Genomic DNA, 21,744 nt, shown 5'->3' on the forward strand with positions numbered 1-21,744 from the left:
GTCGCTCCAAGAATTCTAAATTTTTTTTAACTTTATTTCTTGCTTTTGGATCACACCCAGCGATTCCCAGGGGTTATTCCTGGCTCTGCATTAAGGAATTACTCCTGATGGTGCTCGGGGGACCCTATGGGATGCTGGGGATCGAACCCAGGTCGACCACGTGCAAGGCAAGTGCCCTACCCGCTATGCTATTACTCCAGTCCTGGAATTCTAAAATTTTTAATAGGGTGATAGAGCTGGAGTTAAATTTTTAACAGGATGGTGATTTGGGGGTCAGGAGACATCTCAGAAGCTGTGGCTCTCTTCCAAGATTTATTTGTAAATCTCTGGATTATTTCCATTAATTATCCTATATGGTGCCAGTGGCAGTTCGTGGGAGTGACTACCAGACTTCCGGAACAACAGGGAGATGGGGGAAGTCACCCATTTCCGATTCCATAAGGTCCTGGAGATTTTAGTCACAAAACCCATTACCTGAGTTTTTCAGTAGATTCATTCTCATGGCTGAGGCTTATCCTGAGTCTGTAGAGATTGGCTGTGAGCATGGCAGCGATTGATAACCTCTTCTCTTTATCATGAAGTAATCTCCAGTAAAGGTTTTAAGGCCACCAAAAAGGGAAAAGACAATCTCTTCAACGATTGTCAACGATTTCCCAATGATTTTGGGAAAATTGAATAATCATATGCAAAAGAAAATGTGAATCTTTGCCTTACACCATATACAAAAATTAACTCAAAATGAAGATCAACGCAAGGGCTGGAGAAAGCACAGGGTTAGGGCATTTGCCTTGCACATGGCTGACTCGGGTTCAATTCCCAGCATCCCATATGGTCCCCTGAGCACCACCAGGAGTAATTCCTGAGTGCATGAGCCAGGAGTAACCCCTGTTGTGCATTGCTGGTGTGACCCAAAAAGAAAAATAAATAAATAAATAAATATTTTTTTGTATTAAATAGCCATGAGATAGACCATTGCAAAGCTGTTCCTGATTGGGTTTCAGTCTAACAATGATCCAAAACCCATCTCTCCACCAGTGTACATTTCCCACAACCAATGCCCCCTGTTTTCCTCACACCACCCTCACCATCACCTCTCCCTCACCTCTATGTCAGGCAACTTTTCTTCTTTCTCTCCCTCTCCTTTTGTGCATTAAGTTTTTTCAATACTAAGAGGTCATCATGTTCATTCAGCACATTCAATATTCTCATCAGGATGATAAAGCTGGAGTAAAGCTTTTTTAACTGGGTAGCAGCTTTGGGTATAGATGTGACCGCCAGGGCTCCTTCCAGAAGCACAGGGAGTTTGTCGGGGAGGTAGACCCTCCTGACTCCCCCCAGGAAAGCCTGAAGATTTCAGTCTCAAAATCCCCATACCCAAATTTTCAGCAGATTGTATCTCGTTGAGATCTGTCCCAAGATGGTAGGGTCCGACCAGGGGCATGGCACAATTTTGGATTGTGGAATCAAGAGGCTGCAAGGGGCTCTGCTTGGGTGGGCACTAGGCTAATCCACCCCACACACCTCCGATTTACTGCAGTCTATTCAGGCTTGCATGGTTCTTAACTGTGGTCTTTGTTCTCCTTCGAGATTTATTTATGGGTCTCTGAAGCAAGACTGGTGGAAGGGGAGTCAATTTCTCGGGATGTGGTGCTAGGAATCCAACACTGACCAGGAAGGCCCTTCACAAGGGCCTGAGAATGGGAAGCTGTTCAGGTCATCATATGATCCGAGGATCAAACCAGACTCAGTCCCATGCAAAGAATGTGCCTTAATCCCTGCACTAATGCTCCAGCCCCAGATTTAGTTTGTTACTAGTCCTTGTAAGGGATTTTTTGTAGGTATTCTTTTTGCTCCCTCCCCCCGCCACCCCCAATCTTCCCTTTGCTGTTGCAATACTTGGAAGTCATGCACTTGGTTGCAGTGCTCCTAAACTTGGTTGTGGTGGTGTGTGCACACTTAGAAGCAGTGTTTGTGGGGAGTCACACACTTTAGTTGAGCTAGTATGCGTTTTGTGGTGTCACCAGGGATCACAAATGGGCATGTCGTTGGGACAGCACTCAGCATGGGGTGTGGTGCTAGGAATGCAATTGTGGTTTTACACCTCCCGCCCTCCCTCCCTCCCTCCCTCTCTCCCTTTTCCAGTTAAAGCAATTTTTTTTCTTGAATCTAAAGATTAAGTCTCAAAGTAGTCTAGTTAAGTTGTGTCAGAAAGTGATGGATTGCTATGTGCTAAGGGATGAGTCTCTGGGGAATGGCTCCTTCTTTCTGTAAACCAGGGCTTACTATTCACCTCCTTTTCCCTTCTTCGAAGGCTTAACCTATTCACTTTGCAGTCCCAAATCAGCTGTCACCTCCAATGCTACAATCCCCTCAGACACAGTAGAGTAAATGTGAGCCAGGACTTCCTTTAGTTCTCCTGCCACCTCAAAATTCACCTTCTTGTCTAGTCTTCCATCTCACCCTCATTTCCTTCCCCCTTTCTTCTCCTCTTTCCTTTCCTCCCCATATTACCCCATTCTTCTTAGATTATATTGAACTCAATTCAGGGAAACATATGGGGCTTTTGTAAGAATGGAAAGAGTGAAATTATAGATATTCCAGGAGTCTTGTGACTGTCTGATGAGTAGTTATTTTGGGGCATGCTTTTTCACTTCCTGTTCTGAGGGTGTTTTGAAAGTGGTTGCATGTCTATAGGCCAGAAAGACCTCAGGAAGTCCATGTAACCATTCTGTGTCTTGTTTTTCTCATCTATTGCAGTAGGAAAAGAAGAGCACTTACCCAACAGAGATGACTTACCCAACAGAGATGAGAGGACTATATACACCCACACATGTGACATATATAAACCTGCAGTAAATGCCTTTAAAGAATGCATTAGCAAGTAAAAATATTAGAATGTCAAAATTCCAGAAGCTCTTGACTCCTTTTGGTTTGAACATGACTTTAATTCCAGAGGAATGAGGACAAACAATATTCAAGTTCCAAAGCCCAAATTCTGGGCTACTTCAGAATATCTCCCATAGTAACAGAACAATAGGTTAGACCTTGCTTTCACATTCCTGCTTGTAAGGGCCTTTAGGAAACAGGAAGTTAAGGCCAGTGCCAGGAAAGTGCTTAGGAACACTTGGCTCCTCAAATAAAAGAAAGTCTTCTACTTCAGAAACCTGTAGCACGTCTGAGTAGTTCCTCATTTTTGTGTCATTCTACTTTGTGAACACCCAATGAAAAATATAGAATTTCACATGAGTAGATCTTAAAATTAATTTACTATAGGGAGAGCTGCAATGTGGCACAGTGGTTATATAACTATTTGGAGACCTGCAGTGTGGCATTGTGTTGCAAACATAAGGCCGTGAGTTCACTCCCTGGTGCCACAGCATATGCCATGTTCTTCCTGGAAGCTGGACAGTTTGTGCCCAGGAGTTTTAGGTATAAGCACATAACTGATATGTTTAACATTGTGACTCTCCTTGTCCCCAGTTAGTGAACACTATAGCCATCCCCCATCCATGGACACTACAGTCAGGTGTGTAAGGCAAAGGAGTGTGACCCACAGCATGTGCCATGGCCAAGTGTGCAAACACCACAACCCAATGTGTGTGAGACCTCAGTCATCCCAAAAACACTGCCAACAAGGGAAGGGCAGGGCAGAAATTAGCTTATTATTTAACTACCAATTTGCTCATTAGCTATTAGTATATTCTCCAAAGCATCATTGAAATCTAGCTGTATAGGGCTCTCTTCCATTTTCCTGACTTGAGTAGAACTAGGAAGATTATCCTTACTTTTATCCAACTTGACAAAGTTCTCTTTTCCTGATGAAAGTATCTTTGGTGGAGATATTAGGAGGTGAAGGTGATGATTTTCTAAGTGGTTTTCTGCACCAAGCCCTTCATAATTTCCTAAAAATATATCAGAGGGTTACAATTTCCTAAAAGTATTCAGGTTTCAGTCAAACATGTTGATGCACTTTGATAGTTTATTTTCTTTTGTTTGGGGGACACACCCAGGGTTTAATCCTAGCTCTACACTCAGGGATCACTCCTGGTGCTGCTTAGGGGACCACACATAGTGTCAAGCCAGGGTTGGTTGCATGCAAGGCAAGCACCTGACCCTTGTACAATCTTTCCAGCCCCTGATACTATAGATCATGTGTCAACTGTGTGTTATGGAGCGCTCAGACATTTGGGTGATCACTACTATGTCTATAGTAGATGAGATGAATGTCTAAATCAGTCAACCAAATAAGCAGATTACCCTTCCTGATGTCACTGGTACTCAGCCAACTAGTTGGAGATCTGAAGAGATTAAAAATCCAATATTTCACAAGTCAAAGGAAACTCCTGCTGCCCAACAACCTTGAGTTGGGGGTTTCTCTGTTCTTCAGATTTAAGCCGAAACGTCCACTCACCTTGGGTGCTAGATCTGCCAGCTTCCAGACTGGCCCGAGCATCAGTTGCTTGACTCACCCTGCAGATCTGGGAACATGCCAGGCCACATAATGACACAGGTCAATTCCCTCTCGCCTTCTGTATGTGTGCATGTATCCTACTGGTTGCTTCTCTGGAGACACCTAACAAATATATGTCACTTTGAAAATTGCCTCTTTACTAGTCACAAGAGGGAAGTCTGGTCATTGATCAGAAGCAGCTTGACCCACTACTGGGGTGGATAGAAAGAACCTGAGAGAACAAGCAGGGATGGGTGGGTTGCCCTGGACAACCAGGTACCTTGGCCAGAGGGCAAGGTCACTTCTGATGGTTCCTCACTATGTCCACCCAGCACAGTATATGCAGGATAACATCATTTGTCGAATAAATTAAGCTTTTGAAAACTTTCCAGTGAATATTTTCTCTCATTTGAAAACTTTGTTTTTGGTTTTGTTTTTGGGGCTCTCTCCAGCAGTGCTCAGTGCTAACTCCTGGCTCTGTGTTCAGAAATAACTCATGATAGGGCTCAGGGGACCATATCTAATGCCAGGGGGAAAGTCCTGGTCCGCCACATGCAAGGCAAATGTCTTCACCCCTGTAGTATTTATCCAGCCCGTCATTTGAAGGCTTTATAATTAGAATATTTAAGAGTGTCAACTTTCAGCAAAGCATTATTGGAATAGTTAGCCTACTGTTAAGAGTTAAGTTGCTGGGTCAAGGATATGGCATTAGAGAACTTGCCTTGAATGTGTGAAGCCCTAGCTTCTATCCCTGGTGCTGAAAAAAAAAAAGGGAGGGGAGAATTATATTGTCTTTTTCAAGAATATGTAAGACAGTGTCCATTATGTAATTTGTTGAGTAGTGTACAAAAATCATTGTATTACTGTCACTGTCATCCCGTTGCTCATCGATTTGCTCAAGCAGGCACCAGTAACGTCTCCATTGTGAGACTTGTTGTTACTGTTTTTGGTATATTGAATACGCCACAGGTAGCTTTCCAGGCTCTGCCGTGCAGGTGAGATACTCTTGGTAGCTTGCCAGGCTCTCTGAGAGGGATGGAGGAATTGAACCCGGGTCGGCCGCATGCAAGGCAAATGCCCTACTCGTTGTGCTATTGCTCCAGTCCTGTAAAAAAATACTTTTTGTTTTCTTAAATGGAAGGAAAATTAGATACTCTAAGGACCTAATGTTGCTTTTAGCCCCAAGAATGTGTTTGACTTGCACTGAGCTTTTAACTTGTTTTCAAACCGAGTTTTATGTCATATTAGACTACTGAGAAAAATGAAAATTTTAAAGTGTAGCTTGAATAAGGTTATGCTATATTTATTAGGACAAACACTTATTAGGACAAACATTTATATATTTATTAGGACAAATATTTATTAGGACAAACATACAACCCACGAAAAAGTAAAAACTGACAACTTTACTTACAGGGAGAGTTACTTCATTTTACCAACAGGGGGCTGATGGGTGGGAGAAGCAAATGAAGGAATTTGAGCAGGATAGTCATATGACTTAGTTTTGATTTTGCATCACAGGATCAGAGTGAGAAGGGTGTGGTGATGCATAAAGGGAAACTGAGGGACGGATGAGCAACTTGCTATGATTAAGTGGTGGGTAGCTCCCAAGAACCATAAAATTGAACTTCAGCACTTTTTTAAGGTAGGGAAAAAAAACAACTGAATGAAAGACAAATATTTTTTGTCTTCAATTTTATTTTCCCCTTAGATTTTTATTTTCAATTAATTTAATTTTCAATTAATTTTAATGATATATTCACATTTCATTTTCAATTTTATTTTAACTATGGTTTACTATATCAGTTTTGTGTTATTTGAGTTCATGCCAAAGATATGATTTTCTCTAAACTTGTTCAAGTCCAACACCTATAACCCTGGTGACTGACTCTGTTGTGTTGGCCTGTACTAGGAAAGAGCAGGGTCCCGCAGCCAGTGGATAAAGTGTTTGGAAGGATGGTGGCATTTAGAGCAAGGTCCCAAGCCAGAACAATATCTTTAGTGCTAAGTCAAGAACAGAGTAATGGAGAACAGCTCCAGTGTACTTGTGTCTTCTTAGCAGCCTCTAAGGAGCTAAAGATGAATTGCCTACTTAGGCTCCTAGAACAGTCTTCCCAGTTGTCCAGACCTGTCTCTTCTTACTTTTTTTTTTTTTTTGCTTTTTGGGTCACACCCAGCGGTGCACAGGGGTCACTCCTGACTCTGCACTCAGGAGTTACCCCTGGCGGTGCTCAGGGGACCGTATGGGATGCTGGGAATCAAACCTGGGTCGGCCGCGTGCAAGGCAAACGCCCTACCCTCTGTGCTATCACTCCAGCCCTTCTTCTTACTTTTCTTTCCCCATCATCTCCCCACTCCTGCCAGCTGCAGGTCCCTGTCTCTATACTATGAGTTGCGATTTCTGCTTCACTTCTTTCTATCTGTGGGAACAGCTTTGACAACATTTTAATTTTTTTTTAAATTTTTTTATTTTTTTGCTTTTTGGGTCACACCTGGTGATGCACAGGGGTTACTCCTGGCTCTGCACTCAGGAATCACCCCTGGAAGTACTCAGGGGACCTTATGGGATGCTGGGAATCGAACCCAGGTCAGCCGCGTGCAAGGCAAATGCCCTACTCGCTGTGCTATCGCTCCAGCCCCGCTTTGACAACATTTTTAAAGCCTTCCCTCCCCATTTGAAATTTGATTCGTTTAGATGTAAAATTTACCATCTAGATGATGCATTTTAAGGTGTATAATTCAGGACTAGGGAGAGAATTCAAAGGGATAGTGTGCATGCCTTGCCTGAACAAGACCCTGAGTTTGATCCTGGGTATTGGAAGCCCCTTTGGGTATCAGGTCTTCCTGAGCACACCTAGGGAGACCCTCTCCTCACAGAAACTACACAATTCAGAGATTCTTAGAATATTCACAATATTGTGCAACCAGCATACCACTCTAATTTCTAACTTTTTTGTTTTTTTGCTTTTTGGGTTGCACCCGGCAGTGCACAGGGGTTACTCCTGGCTCTGCATTCAGGAATTACTCCTGGTGGTGTTCAGGGGACCATATGGGATGCTAGGAACTGAACCCGGGTCGGCCACGTGCAAAGTAAACGCCCTACCCGCTGTGCTATGGCTCCAGCCCCTATTTTCTAAACTTTTTTTGTTTTACTCTTTTAATCCCAGAATCTGATCAAAAGAGGTAGCTGGAGTGATAGTATAGCAAATTGGGTGCTTGCCTTGCAGGTTGCATACCTGGATTTGATCTGTGGCATCCCATACGGTGCCCCAAGCTCACCAGGAGTGATTTCTGAGGGCAGAAATGAGAGTAAGTTCAGGGCACTACTGGGTGTGGTAACATCCACCCTGTTCCTCCAAAACACACATACGAAGATGAGCAGAAGGGTATGATCCTCAACAAATTTAAAGTTTCCAGTATACCATAGGCATTCGTGCTTTAGTAGGAGAGTCCCCTCATTTTGTATTTTATATTTATAATCTTTTTCCTCCTTGAGGACCATATCATTTCTCAGAAAGGATATGCTTTTAAAAGTCTTGATTCATTAATGTAACTCATTTGTTCAGCATATTTAGAATCTCTCCTGAACCTATTAATGGCAGAGGTGAAAAGTAAAGACCTTTCCCCCTAACCCCCACTCCACACTTCTTGAGGTTGGTAGCCTAGCAGGGATCACACTAAGTAATCAAGTAGCTACCATGGTGATTAGTGCCGTAGAGATAAAAAATGGGAAGTCAACCAAGACTAGGAGTCAGATGCAATATTCTGAGAACATGGGTTTTAGAATAAGAGCGAGGTGCTTAATAGATAAGGAACTTTGGTGAGGAACAATTTGGGAGGGAAGACCATGGGTTTCATTTAGGATAGATTAACTTGGAGTTGTCTGTGTGGCTTCCATATGGAGGTGTCCAGTCGATAGTTTGGGATGTTTGGTAGCTCAGAAGACAAGCCTAGATCAGAAATATAAAGTTAGAAAAGGCAGGAGTCGGAGGGATGGTACAGCAGGTAGGGCACTTGCCTTGGCATGTGGTTTACCTGGATTTGACCGCTTGCACTCCATGTGGTGCCTCAAACTCTGAAGGACTGAGTCATAAACACCTCCAGATATGGCTTCCAAATAAAACAAAACAAAAACCAGAGGGGGTGGGGCACAGACAGTAACTGAAATGATCCTTCACACAAAGATAATACAGTACTTGATACCTGAAGCACTTTATCAGATAGCCTACCCTTTTCCTTTCACCTCAAGCATTTTCCATTTAGCTTGTTCCTGGACCACATGTGCAGCGCTCTCTTCAAGAACACCTCATACTGTGTGCAGTGATGTGCCTTCGTCCACGGGTTCCTGAAGAATCAGAAGATCATGTTGCTTTGCACGCTTTGTGTTAATGACTAATGAACAGAGCACTTAGAACCACAATGCATTGGAATCCACACAAAATCACTCATTAAAGATCATGGTCAGCATCCAGTTTTTACTTTAGTCGTATCAATTATTATAACTCATAATGTTTAAGAGAGAAAACACAGAATCTGTAAGGAAATGAAGACAAATGACATCTTAGAAAGACTATCTCCCAAATACATAAACCTGGAGGATCACACAAACGAAGTCGTCTTATAGCATTGCCTTCATCTGCTGAGGATTTGGCTTCCATGAAGCTCCTGAGGGTGTCCCACAAAGGAGAACGGTTCCAGCTGTCACAGGTGAGCACGACTCAGCGTAGGAAGCCCTTTTACATTTCTGACAAGATCATACACTCAGTGGCTGCATTTCAAGTGGTCCCACGGACTGCTTGCATCTGATCCAACTGTGAAGGTGATTTTTAGGGGTCATTGTCAGCTGAACACCACCACGGGAAGAAAGAAGATAGTCTCTCCCTGTCCGGAATTTCCTCCAGGAGGTGATACCATCAGGAGGGCTACAAGACTGGCCTGAAAGCTCCTGCAGTCCCAGCTTGGGGCTGAGTATCAAGGCCACCCTTCTCTCCAAACACGAGAGAAGCACAGTTTGCCCTCCTCCACTTGTTACCACGGACACGTGCTACAAAAGGTGGAGTCTGGATTCCCAAGAAGGAAATTATGGAACAAAGAGGGAGGGGATTTCTTAGTCATTTCTTGGAGGGACAGGGCTCACAAACAAGCATAGAAAACAGCTTTAACATGATTAGCCGCAAAGTTTCAGCAAACTGATTCTGCACGTTGTATAAATGGAAAAGGAGGGTGATATTAGTTCATATCTGGGAGAGAGAAGACCGCAGATACGTGGAGGTCATCTGATTCAAGCCGTGAGTGAAGGGCTCTAGAACAATGACATAGACCCAAAGGAGAGGAAAAGTACAGAACAGGGAGCTCAGATGTGGGGGAAATGTAAGGATGGTCACCTTGGATCAAAACTGAGATGACATAGAAAGAGAAAGAAAATCTGTTCAACTTTGGTGTTTAATCCTCCATTTCAATGAACGTGATTTTACTTATTACAGAAAGAATAGACACTAGCGCTCCTGAACAATGTCTGCTTCATCCAAGGGAAATCAATCCAGTCCCTTTTCCTTTTTTTAAAAAAAAATAATGTAGGAGTACTGCTATTTATTTAGCCATTGATTAAGCTGATTGGATTGGGCATGAACTCCACCCTTTTCCTTTTTAACAAGAAGCCATACCTTGTGGATTTTTCTTGGAGTGTCAAAGTTAGACTACTGCAAAATTGAATGGGAAAAAAAATAACTATCTACAAGTTGCTAACTTTAAATTTCTTGGAGCAAAAGTTCTACCTGAGTCTTTAAAAATAATTCCCAGAAGGTGGAATTTTTCTAGAAATGAATGGTCACACATTTGATCTGCATGAGGACAATGTAAGAGTGGGCACACACAGGGGACTAGAACCTGCATTCAAAATTAGCCAGGCACATTCCGTTTGTTTGTCAATTGATGATATAATTGTACTCATCCCTTACAAGTGGTAAGTGTCCTTATTAGTTCTAACAAACAAACAATAAGTAATAGAAGGTGGCTTTTCGCTGGTCTCAAACAAGCAAGCAAAAAAAAAATGTGTATGTATGAACATGCATGTGCGTGTGCGTGCGTGCGTGCGTGCGTGCGTGTGTGTGTGTGTGTGTGTGTGTGTGTGTGTGTGTGTGTGTGTGTGTGTGTGTGTTTATGTGTGTAGATTTCTTTGTTCCAGCAGAGGGCAGTACCACATAAAACTTTACTACTGGATCAGGGGGCAAAGTATACGCATACTTTGGATCCAGGATTTAATCCCCTAGCACTGCATGGCTTCCCAAGCACCACCAGAGTGTGTAGTCCTGGTGGCTCCCAGCATTACTGAGGAAGCTTAAAGAGAAGAAAAGAAGGGCACACTTAGTGGTGCTCAGGGACTATTTCTAACTCCATTCTCAGGAGACCACGTGCAGTGTTGGGGATTGAACCGGGGTCAATTGCATGCAAGGCAAGTGCCTTACTCCCTGTACTGTTTCTCTGCCCCCCCAAGACAATTTTTCAAGCTGTTATTAAAATTGAGGTGCTGCATTCTTTGTCTATAACTATAAATTTTCTTTTATTGAATAATTATTAGTTAAGATGATCGAAATGGGTGACTTGTTTGTATGGATTATCTTAAATATTGATGGCATCTTGAGTATTAATATTAGCTAATTAGTAAATATTACTATCTTGAATATTCTGGCAAAATAATGTAAGCTTTATTTGTGTCTCTCTCATATGTGAGTCTTCTGCAGACACATCTCCTAGGTAGGTATGTTGCCTAATGCAACTGCTTTCCATTCCCTGGCATTTAGTCACTTTCAATTTCAACTGAATAAAATGCATATTATATAGAGTCTTATCATGTAATATAGCAGATGGGAGGTTTGTTTAAATGATCTTCTATTTGAACTGAGTTAGAGATATCATCCTTCTCGTAGCAAAAAGGACCTCATCAGAAGCAGTTTGATTTACAAAGGGTCAATTTAACAGGGAACTCCATGTGTATTAGAGTGAGCATAGCCAAGTATTCATGAACACAATTTGGGTTATTATACAACTGAGTTGTAGTTGTATCTCAGTAAATAGTTACATATTTATATATATAACACAATTAAGTATTATTAAACAGTCTGCATAACTTGAAAAATATTCTGGTGAAAATTATTAGCAACCAGGACTCTGAAAATAATTAATAAAATAAAATAATTAATAAAATAAATAAAATAATGATACCAAATGAAAAGATAAGTGGTGGAACTCTGGGGTCACGTGGTGTCCCTGTAACTCCTGAATTTAAAAAAAGGTACATACTCAGCTTTGCTTAAATTCTGTCTTAACATCTTTGATCTAACTCCAAGGTAAGTTCAGCTGATACTTCTAAACAGTAGCCATGTTCTAGATAAGTATGACGATAAGTTCAAAGTCAGTTTTGAGAGTGAAATTTAGAGTTTAGAATCTTGGAGACACGACACAGAAGCAGTGCCAATAGGGCCCAGTGTTCTTAAGTCAAGCCCCTACAAAGAGTTTGGTTCTAAAATCTGTGAAGTTGAGAACTCACAGTTCTCTGCAACCTAATCACTGTTTATGGGTATTTCCATGGAAAGTTTTCACTGCATTTCCCCTATTGTAAATGTGGGATACTAGAAACTTAATGGTTTTGTTTTTAATTTGTAGCTGTGGTCTTGTGGGAAGGGATTAGAAGCTCAGTGCCCACCCACCACTCCTTCTTCTCAATTGTAGTCCCGAGTCACCAGGAGTGGCACTCGGGCCTGCCATGGCCCTTAGCAGAGTGAGGTGGGGGCTCTCCTGAGTGAGAAACTTGGGAGAAGACCAGGGGGTTGCATGGGGCAACAGGGGTGGGAAAGGGTATATGATTTCCCTCCTCTCTCCTCCCTTGCTTCCAGCTGTTCCTCTGCCCTCTGTCAGCTGGAGGTGGAAGCAATCTCAGGAAATAAGGACCAATCCCATCCTATCCTCTCTCCCTGGGAACGGCGGCTGGGGCAGAATGGAGGGGCCATGTGTTCTTTTCTGTCTCTCTTGGTGGGTGGCGGAGGCCTGAGGGTGGGAAGAAGCAAGAGGAGCAGAAAGGGTTTTTCCCTGCCCATCCTGTCTCCCCCTGCCTCCACAATGGTCACGGCCCCGCAAGGCCGTGTTGAGATGAAGTGACAGGTTTTCAGGTAGACAAGGGAGAGGGGCAGAGAAGTAAGGAAGATGGTGGGAGGGGAAGGAGGTCTGCCGCAGCCTGGGAAGAGAGGAACTTTCTGCAGAGGGACTTTCTGATGGCACGTTGGTAGCTGGCAGTTAGCAGCACATGTCAGTGTGGAAGCCCCTTCTTAGGTCCCAAGCAGGTGGCGGATTACAAGGGAGTGATGACCACCCAGTAGCAGGAGAAAGTCTGGTGCCAACGTACTAGACACAACCATTTCAGTTCAGCTTCCCCTATCAGTCAACAGTGAAGGTCATACGCTCGTCCATACTTTTCCACAGTAAGTTTGACGCTGGTCATGGGTAGCTTAGTGGAAATATGGCATATAAAATAAAATTCCTAAAAGACCAGAACCCCATTAAAAGTTTGTCTGTACAGTACCCGGGATGTAGCCGCCGATAATTATTCAACCACCACCCCATTCACTGGACATCAATTTGCACAAGAGTCTATTTAAAAAAGATTTACATTTTATTACTGGCTACTTAAATACATTGTGAAAGTGGACTGAGGGATAGTACAGCAGGCTGGGTGGTGGCCTCGCTACATGGCTGACCTGGGTTCGATTCCCAGAACCCCATATGGTTTCTGAGCCCCACCAGGAGTGATCCCTGAGTGCAGAGTCAGGAGTCAGCCCTGCGCAACACCAAACGTGGCCCAAAAAACAAAACCAACAAACAAAAAAATCATTTATAAATTTGCCAGTTATCTGAGAGATTTAGCTCGCTGGGAGGGGCTGGATGCGATTCACATTGAATCAGGAGTGAAGAGTAAATCTCTAGCGCAGGTTTTTAGAGTTTACACTGATTGCAAAGCTGATTTTATAGTGTAGCAATCTAAAAGTAAAACTGTAACAGTGGGAAAATAATGATAAAATATATAACGTTTTAAGGACATTTTCTTAATCTTTAATGTTAATTGTTTTCCCCACTCTCTCCACTAACTTTAGTCATGGATTTATCTAGAATCTTTGCAATGAAACGAAGTGCTTTAGTTTTCTGATCCCATTGCCAAAACCAAAGAGCTTTTCATGAAATTGTCACACAGAACTCTCTGTTGAAAAGCAAACAGATAAACAAACAAACCCTGAAAAATCTTGTCTCTCCATAAACAAACTTTCCCATCCCCACACTTTTTCTTCTAAACCATGCAAGAAGATCATTAATAATACTTTAAACATTATATTTTACAGTTTCCCTCCTAGCATTACTTTAAGAGTCCCCTAATTTGGCTAACCCACTGTGTAGTGTTATTGGGATAATGGGTGATCAAGGGTTTACCCATGGATCAGGTGATTCTTTTTTTTTTTTTTTATCATTTTCTTAACTTCATCTCAGAGAGTGGAAGACTCACCCTTATATAAAAGACCTAAGTGTAAATATTTTCATTTATAAAAAGTCATAAGTAGCCAGAGGACAATTTGAGCCCCTTCCTATATTCCTTATTACCTAATGATACTGGACCCCCACCCTCCCAATAACCATTGACTGTTAGACTACTTTTAAAGATACTTGAGCAAATGACATTCTTGATAGAACACAGATTATGAAAATACTGAATGAAAAAGATAGCACATCTGTGCTAAAGGGTGTCATCACAATGATATCAATGTCCTGCTAATTTACCCAAATACTTTTTAACAAAAAAAGTAAAGGCAGACCAAACAATATAGCATCATTCAGTTGTTTTCTTATAAGTCATGCGAACATTTGATGATGAGGGGTCTTGTAGACGATGCTTGTTTGGCGTCATCAACCAAGTCCTTCCTAGATCCACTTTCAGCAATGTTTGCAGGAGAGAATCATTTCCTTTCATCCTGGCATGAACCCATCCTGATGAGAGGCTGTTGCCCTACCTGTGGGCAAGCCATGAGCCTCCCAGATATTTTTCCCAATTCCAGATTCTAACATTAAATTAAAACAGATGTGCAACACGAAACAAACAAAAATCCACCACCAGAACACAATCTCTACCCCCTTTGCAAAACTACCAGCTTTGGGTAAAAAAAAACCAAAAAAAAAAAAAAAAACAATGTCCACTGTCCACGTCTTTAGCCTAAACTCTTAAAACAAAGGAAAGGAAACAATTCACGTTCCTCCTTCACCTGTGGTCATTCCATGTCCAAAGAGGCGAAGAAGAAAGAGGAAAGGCCTAGAAGTTCCTTGCGTGGTCGCCATGGCCCCTCTTTGGCCACTCCTCTTCCACCCACCTGCGCAGGACTTTCTCCACATCCACCCTGTGGTAGAGCCTGCACAGCTCCATCAGCTGGCCCACTGTCCTCTGACTGTTCCGAAGTAAGAACTCCAGGGTAGGGCTCTGAGGCCTCTGCTCCAGGAAACACAGTTCATCGTATGGCATGCCCCATTTGCTGGCAAAATTCCTCCAGTTTTTTACTGTGGGGTGGCAAGGATCCAGCTTTATCCTGATCACATCCAGCAAGTCCTGATCGTTGAGCAAGTCACTTATGGTGGGGGTGCGGGGCGAGCAGGAGGAGCAGGTGCAGTTCTCCTTGCAGGATTTGTCCTCGGTGACATCTGCAGGGACAAACAGCACAGTCCTTATATCTGCAAGAGACCTACATCTGCATTCACCTCTTCTGCCCTCGACTAGAAGGCTAGACAGTATCCAGACGGTGGCCACTGACCATTGCTCAACCACCACCTCATTTACTGGACATCAACTTGCACAAGAGTATTTAAAAAATATTTACATTTTATTACTGGCTATCACTTTGTATACCGTGTGTGAGTGGAATTCAGTGATGGTACAGCGGGCAGGGTGCTTCCCTTGCTATACAGCTGACCTGGGTTTGATTCCCAACACCTCCCCCCCCCCCCCCGCCCCCGTATGGTTCTCAGAGCCCAGCCAGGAGTGATCCCTGAGTGTAAGCCAGGAGTCAGCCCTGAGCACTACCAGAGTGTGGCCCAAAAAACAAACCTAACCAAATAAAGTTCTGTGATAAATTTGCCAGTTATCTGATAGCTTCGGCCAGCTGGGACGCTGGTGAATTCGCCCAGCACTGTTGATTCATCTGTCAGAGCACAGAGTCCCTTACGACGGTGTGTTTCAGAATACTTCTATGAACGCACACAGTAAGTTCTTTATCCTCAAGGATGCCTGGCTTTGTGGGAGCAACAGTAAGAGTGTCTAGTTTCCCTCCCTCCCTCCCTCTCTCTCTCTCTCTCTCTCTCTCTCTCTCTCTCTCTCTCTCTCTTTCTTTCTTTCTTTCTTTCTTTCTTTCTTTCTTTCTTTCTTTCTTTCTTTCTTTCTTTCTTTCTTTCTTTCTTTCTTTCTTTCTTTCTTCACACCCGGCGATGCTCAGGGGTTACTCCTGGCTCTGCACTCAGGAGTTACTCGTGGCGGTGCTCAGGGGAACATACGGGATGCTGGGAATCAAACCCGGATCGGCCACATGCAAGGCAAACGCCCTACCTGCTGTGCTATCACTCCAGCACCCCCTTTCTTCCTGAGACTCTGCCTTCTAAGGTGCACTTACGAGATCTCTGGCCTCAAGCTGGAGAATGGGGGCCCTAAAGGGCAGCTCTGGTGGGGTTGGGGGTAAGATCTGTCCAGGAGGACCAGACTCTGCTACCCTATGGGTAAACCAGCTCAGACTTGCCCGTGCCTCAGCCCTTGTACCCTTCCAAGGTACAAGTCAGCCCTGACAGCTTTTTAATGCCAAACACAGCGTGGTAAGGTATGAAGGATTGCACAATTCTGTAATAGGAATTTTTCTTTTTAAAAAAGACACAGAAACAGGATTATCCACTTCATACTCATATTTGAGAATGAGTGATAATTGATAATGCCAACAAAGTTGTTTTTAAAAAAAAATTATGGTCACCTTATCATCCCTGTGCCTTATCTCCATGTTTTCTTCACCCACGGGGCTGCCTTTGAAGTGCAGCCAATACCCTCAGGTGTGTGCAGTGTGATGAAGGAGGAGGAGGAGGCTCCTGAGTTGAACCTCACTAAGAAGAGAGCCCCAGCCCAGAGAAATGGCATCGTTCTTCCCTCAGTCATCTTTCGCCTCATTGTAGCCCTTGGGAGCTTACTAGGAGAAGGATGAAGTTAGTAGGCAAAAGGTATTGGCAAGGCTTTTGTAATAAAGTTATAAGCAGTGTCTGCACGACGTGGCAGCCTGGGAAACTTACATTCTGCCATGGCACCAGGTCTCCTGACCTCTCTTTCTTAGGGATTTTAAGAGTCAAAGGCTACGTTAGAAATCACTGATTTGGGAAACTCTGTGAGAGTTTACTAAGATGGTCTTTACTATAGTGAGCCACAAATATTTCAACTAAGGTCATTTAGGAAAGGCGAGAGTCCCTTTAATGATCATGATAGAAGAACTGGCAATTTTGAGGCAAAAGCACCCAAAAGATAACAAGAGCCATAAGAAGTCTATTGAGACTCTGGTTCAACAACATGGGTCCATGAATCCGCAGCTGAAAGCAAAGATCTAAAATGTATTTAATAGTGAATAATATTATTACAGCCCTCCTTATATCCATTTTTAGAACAATTGAAGTATCAGCAGACTGGAAATAAATTAATGCATCACTTCGTAGAAAATTAATGTACATGGTCATGAAGACTATAGTGTTAACTTACAAATGCAAGCTGTAAGAATTATGTCCTTTGTTAAAAACTGTGAAACCTCTGTTAAGATTATTGTGGAAGAAAAATATACAAAGATAATAATGGTTATTGTTTCAATATGTTTTTTATTTTCCAAAATTTCTCTAGTGCTGTTGTGTTTTGATGATGATGAAAACAATATATTACATTCACAATGCTGTGTGTAGCTTACTTTGTACGAAGAAGGGCAGCAGAGTATCCTTCCTCTTTGTAGGGCTTTGTTCTGACTTTGAGCCCCTCTTTCCCTACCTCCTCCAGATGCCGGCTCACTCAAATATCCCCAAATCTCTATTTTTTTGGGGAGAGAGCACATCTGGCAGTACTCAGGGCTTACTCCTGACTCTGCACTCAGGGATCACTGGAAGTGCTCAAAGAACCACACGGGATGTCAGGAATCGAACCCTAGTTAATCACATGCAAGGCAAACATCTTAACCACTATCTATCCCTCCAGCCTCATGTATCTATTTTCTTTCCCCTCATCTCCAACCACATATTTCTATGTAGCTACATCTATATCTTATATCTGGCTCTGTGCTAAGGCATCACACCTGGTGGCCTCAGGGGACCACATGGGGTGCTGGGGATCGAACCCTGGTTGACTACACACAAGGCAAACACCCTACCCACTGTACTGTCACCGAGGTTTAGCTCCGGCCAAATCTTGTCAAGACCAGACTTGGCTCCCTGCACTTCAAATGCTAATCAGAGTCCAGTTCTAGTTGGACAGAAATATCAGCCATTGAAAAGTCAGTCCCTAGTTGACATGGTGACATAGATTTCCTGCTGGTGTCCCCTCATACCAGCTCCCCTAGGATACGGATGCCTGCGAAACCAAACATCCCTCTGCTTTGGAGGCATTGTTCATGGCACTGTAGGCTGCGCCCTTCCTGCAGGTTCCACCCGACAGCCAAACCCCACACTCTTCATCCTTTTTATTTTAATAACTTTAAAAACTTTAATTAAAGAATTGTGATTTAAAAAGTTATTGATAGCTGAAGTTTAGGCTTGCAATATTTTGGCACTAATCCCACCACCGGTGTCAACTTCACTCTACCAGTGTTCCCATATTCCTTCCCCACTCCCAACCCCATCCCACCTGTGAACTTGACAGGTACGTTACGAAGTTCCAGTGGTTGCGGCTTATGTATTCAACGTGTTCAATGTTGTTGCGTCTGTGTTTTGGATATGTGGCTCTATCATTCACCCATATCACCTGAGTAACTGAAGCCCTGAGGCCTGTTCACCAACTTTTTCCTGTTCTCTTCTTCCCACTTCGCGTTCTTTCCTTCTTTGTCCTTTCTAAACACAGGGGTTAAGGGTGATGTCGGCATACACTTTTGCTACAGTACATTTCCACATGTAGTGTTCTATATACCAAAGATAAATCATTCTGTCTTTGTCTTTCTTTTTCTGGCCTGTTTCTCTCAACATGAGTATCTTCCAGTTCCAACCAGATTGTAGCAAATTGCATGATTTCATCATTCATGCAGCTACACAGTATTCTTTGTGTATATATTCCACATCTTCATAATCCATCTGTGAAGCTTGATTGTACGGCTTGATTGATTCCATATCCCCACATTCCCAGCCTTATCCCACTAGGTCCTGATAACATCCCTTCTCTTATCTACCTTACATGCTCACATCTTAGCTGTCTTATCAAGTCCTTGGAGTTACTGAGAATGTGCTCTAGTACTGTTCTTTCATTTTGTTTTGGTTTGGGGCTACACCTGGCGATGCTCAGGGGTTATTTCTGCTCTGCGCTCAGGAATCACTCCTGGCAGGCTCAGGGGACCTTGTGGGATGCTAAAGACAAAACCTGGGTAGGCTGCATAAAGGGTAAATGCCCTGCCAATTCTCTGACAACTCTGGCTCTTCAGTACTTTTCTTAGCCCTCTCCTTTTTCTTCCATATGTTCTTCCTTTGGTCACTTCTGCCACTCCCAGCAACCTGGACTGGTCCTTTCACTGTCCTCTTTGCACCTACAAGACTGAGCACAGCTCTTGGCACAGAGAAAATTCTTAGCTAATCTTTACTGAATGCAGTGAGTGAATGTAGGAGCCGAAGAGATAGTACAGGGGTTAAGGCACTTGTTTTGTATGTGTCAGCACTACCAGGACTGAACTCTGAGCACTGCTCAGTGCTGCCAGCTGTGTCCCCCAAACCAAGACAAAGAGAACACAAGTAAGTGAATGCAGGGAAGGATCAATGAATGGTGAGCCCTACCTGCTCTCTTGGGCTCCGGAAGTAACTATGCAAAGTCTCTCTTGTGCCCAGATAATGACTCCATCTTCATGCATCTAAACAGCACTAAAATTTCTCCCTCTAAGCACTGAAAACATCCCAACGCCTCTATTTACACTTGTAGTTCCTTGTTGTCCCTGCACACTTTGCCCTATTTCCACCAGTTACTCTCCCACCCTCCATTAGAAGTTCTGCAGGATCCTCTTCCTATCCGAGTTACTTAAATATAGACTTAAATGTTCCTTAAATGTTTAGAAAAACTGATCTATTCCAGTGTCCAAACAGTTAACTTACAAGTTCCTTTTGATTTTGGCGGGGAGGGTATTCCCGGCAGTGCTCAGGGGTTTCTCCTGACTCTGCACTCAGGGATCACTCCTCGCATGCTCAGGGAACCAGATGCTGGGAATAAAAGCTGTGCCAGTTGTATGCCCCGAATTTCCTTTTTTAAAAAGCTTCATGGTTGGGTTTCAGTCCTATGGTGTTCTGAAAACCTCAGAAAACTAAGATTAAAAAAAAAATAAATTAAAAAAAGAAAAAACTAAGACAACTCATTGTGGAAAATAGAAACCTAAGTGTGGGTTTCGTATCAGCTATAGAACTTTGAGGGTTTTCCCAACATCCTACGAGCAAGAACTCAGTAATGACTAGGAGCAATAATAATTTAGTGTTCTGCATCACATCTTGATAATCATTTCACTACGAATGGGAATAATCATCTCACTAGGTCTGAGCATTCTAAGGAGTATGCCCCAGATTGCTTCCCAGCAAGAACGGCTATACCAGTTTATGTCCCAGCTAGAATAGAATGATTGTTTTATGGCATTTTTTACCTTTGACAGGACAAAGTATAAAAGTTTATAAAACAAAGTTTATAAAAGTCTTTGTCACAAACATGACAACCTTCAGCACCTGCATTGCAAACCATAATGCCCAAAAGGAGAGAGAGAAAGAAAGAGAGAGAGAGAGAGAGAGAGAGAGAGAGAGAGAGAGAGACAGAGAGAGACAGAGACAGAGACAGAGACAGAGACAGAGACAGAGAGACAGAGAGAGGTGAGAAGTGATAGGATGTTTGGGGTGGGGGGGTAGAGGCAGGCAGGAGGGAAATCGAGGACACTGGTGGTAGGAAATGTACACTGGTGAAGGGACTGGTGATGGAACATTATATGAGTGAAACCCAATCATGAACAACTTTGTAACTGTGTATCTCACAGTGATTCAATTAAAAACTTTTTTTAATTAAAAAAACTTGTATATGGGAGGGATACTGGGAACATTGGTGGAGGAGAATGGGCACTGGTGGAGGGATGTAAACGAAATGCAAACATGAAAGTTCATAAGTTTATAACTGTACCTCACGGTGATTCACCAATAAAAATTTTAAAAAACTTGTATAATTATTTTTAAAAGTCTGTGTCAGTGTTATAGGTAGAAAAAGTGTGCCTCTCTTTTTCACTTCATGCCTTTTCTGGTGTTTTCTAGTCTTCATTTTCCATTCCCTTTCCCTCTAATTGATCCTTCTCTATGGAATGTCCCTCCTTTAACTGAACTTTTTCCAATTTATAAAACCCACCTCCCATCTACCTTCCATCAAATCTCCCCCGGCTACTGACTGGAGTGCTTCACTCAGAACTCATCCTTTGGCTTGCACCTCCTGACTGGCTGGAGTGAGGGAGTCCCCATGAGTTCCTTATTTCCCATGATTCCCCCAATGCCTTAGACCAGGTTTGCATCTTTCTGCAGTGTGTTCCACATTTGAGTTTTTAAGTATGCTGAATTACATCCCCCCACCATGTAAGGAGAATATTAAGAAAGGTGAACAAAGAAGTAAGACTTCGGTTGCACTGCAGGACACTCACTCTAAGAGGATTATTTTGTACTTTTCTTTACCCTAAAAAATAGGGTGAAATGAACAATTGCCTGACAAGTGAAAAAGAGCACAGGTAACAAATGAGTTAAGTATACTTCCACAGTTCATAAGAACCAAAAAAGAGCTCCTTCTTAGCCATGTGGAGCACATATCATGTATTCACAAGCATAGAGACAAATCTAGAAATAGACATAACAAAAAATATTAGCAACGGATATTTCCCAATATTCTACAATTACTATATTTATGTGGCTACTTTAAATTGTGTTTTAAAATAAATTATATGCTAAAAATTTATCGATGTTTTCCTTTTGTATTTTCAATGTTACAAATAGCAAACCATTTGCAG

General features: G+C 42.7%; 1 protein-coding gene across 1 annotated transcript in view; it reads right to left on the reverse strand.

The window, feature by feature from the left end:
* Positions 1-14,114: 14,114 nt before the first annotated feature.
* Positions 14,115-21,744, reverse strand: part of EDARADD (EDAR associated via death domain) — a 70,119-nt gene continuing 62,489 nt past the window's right edge. The window contains exon 6 of the mRNA XM_004620363.2: positions 14,115-15,178. Coding sequence (XP_004620420.2) covers positions 14,796-15,178 — 383 coding nt within the window. The 3' untranslated portion in view covers positions 14,115-14,795. The remainder of the gene's footprint in view (positions 15,179-21,744) is intronic.

Source organism: Sorex araneus, chromosome 9 (assembly GCF_027595985.1).
Source record: "Sorex araneus isolate mSorAra2 chromosome 9, mSorAra2.pri, whole genome shotgun sequence".
NCBI lineage: Eukaryota > Metazoa > Chordata > Mammalia > Eulipotyphla > Soricidae > Sorex > Sorex araneus.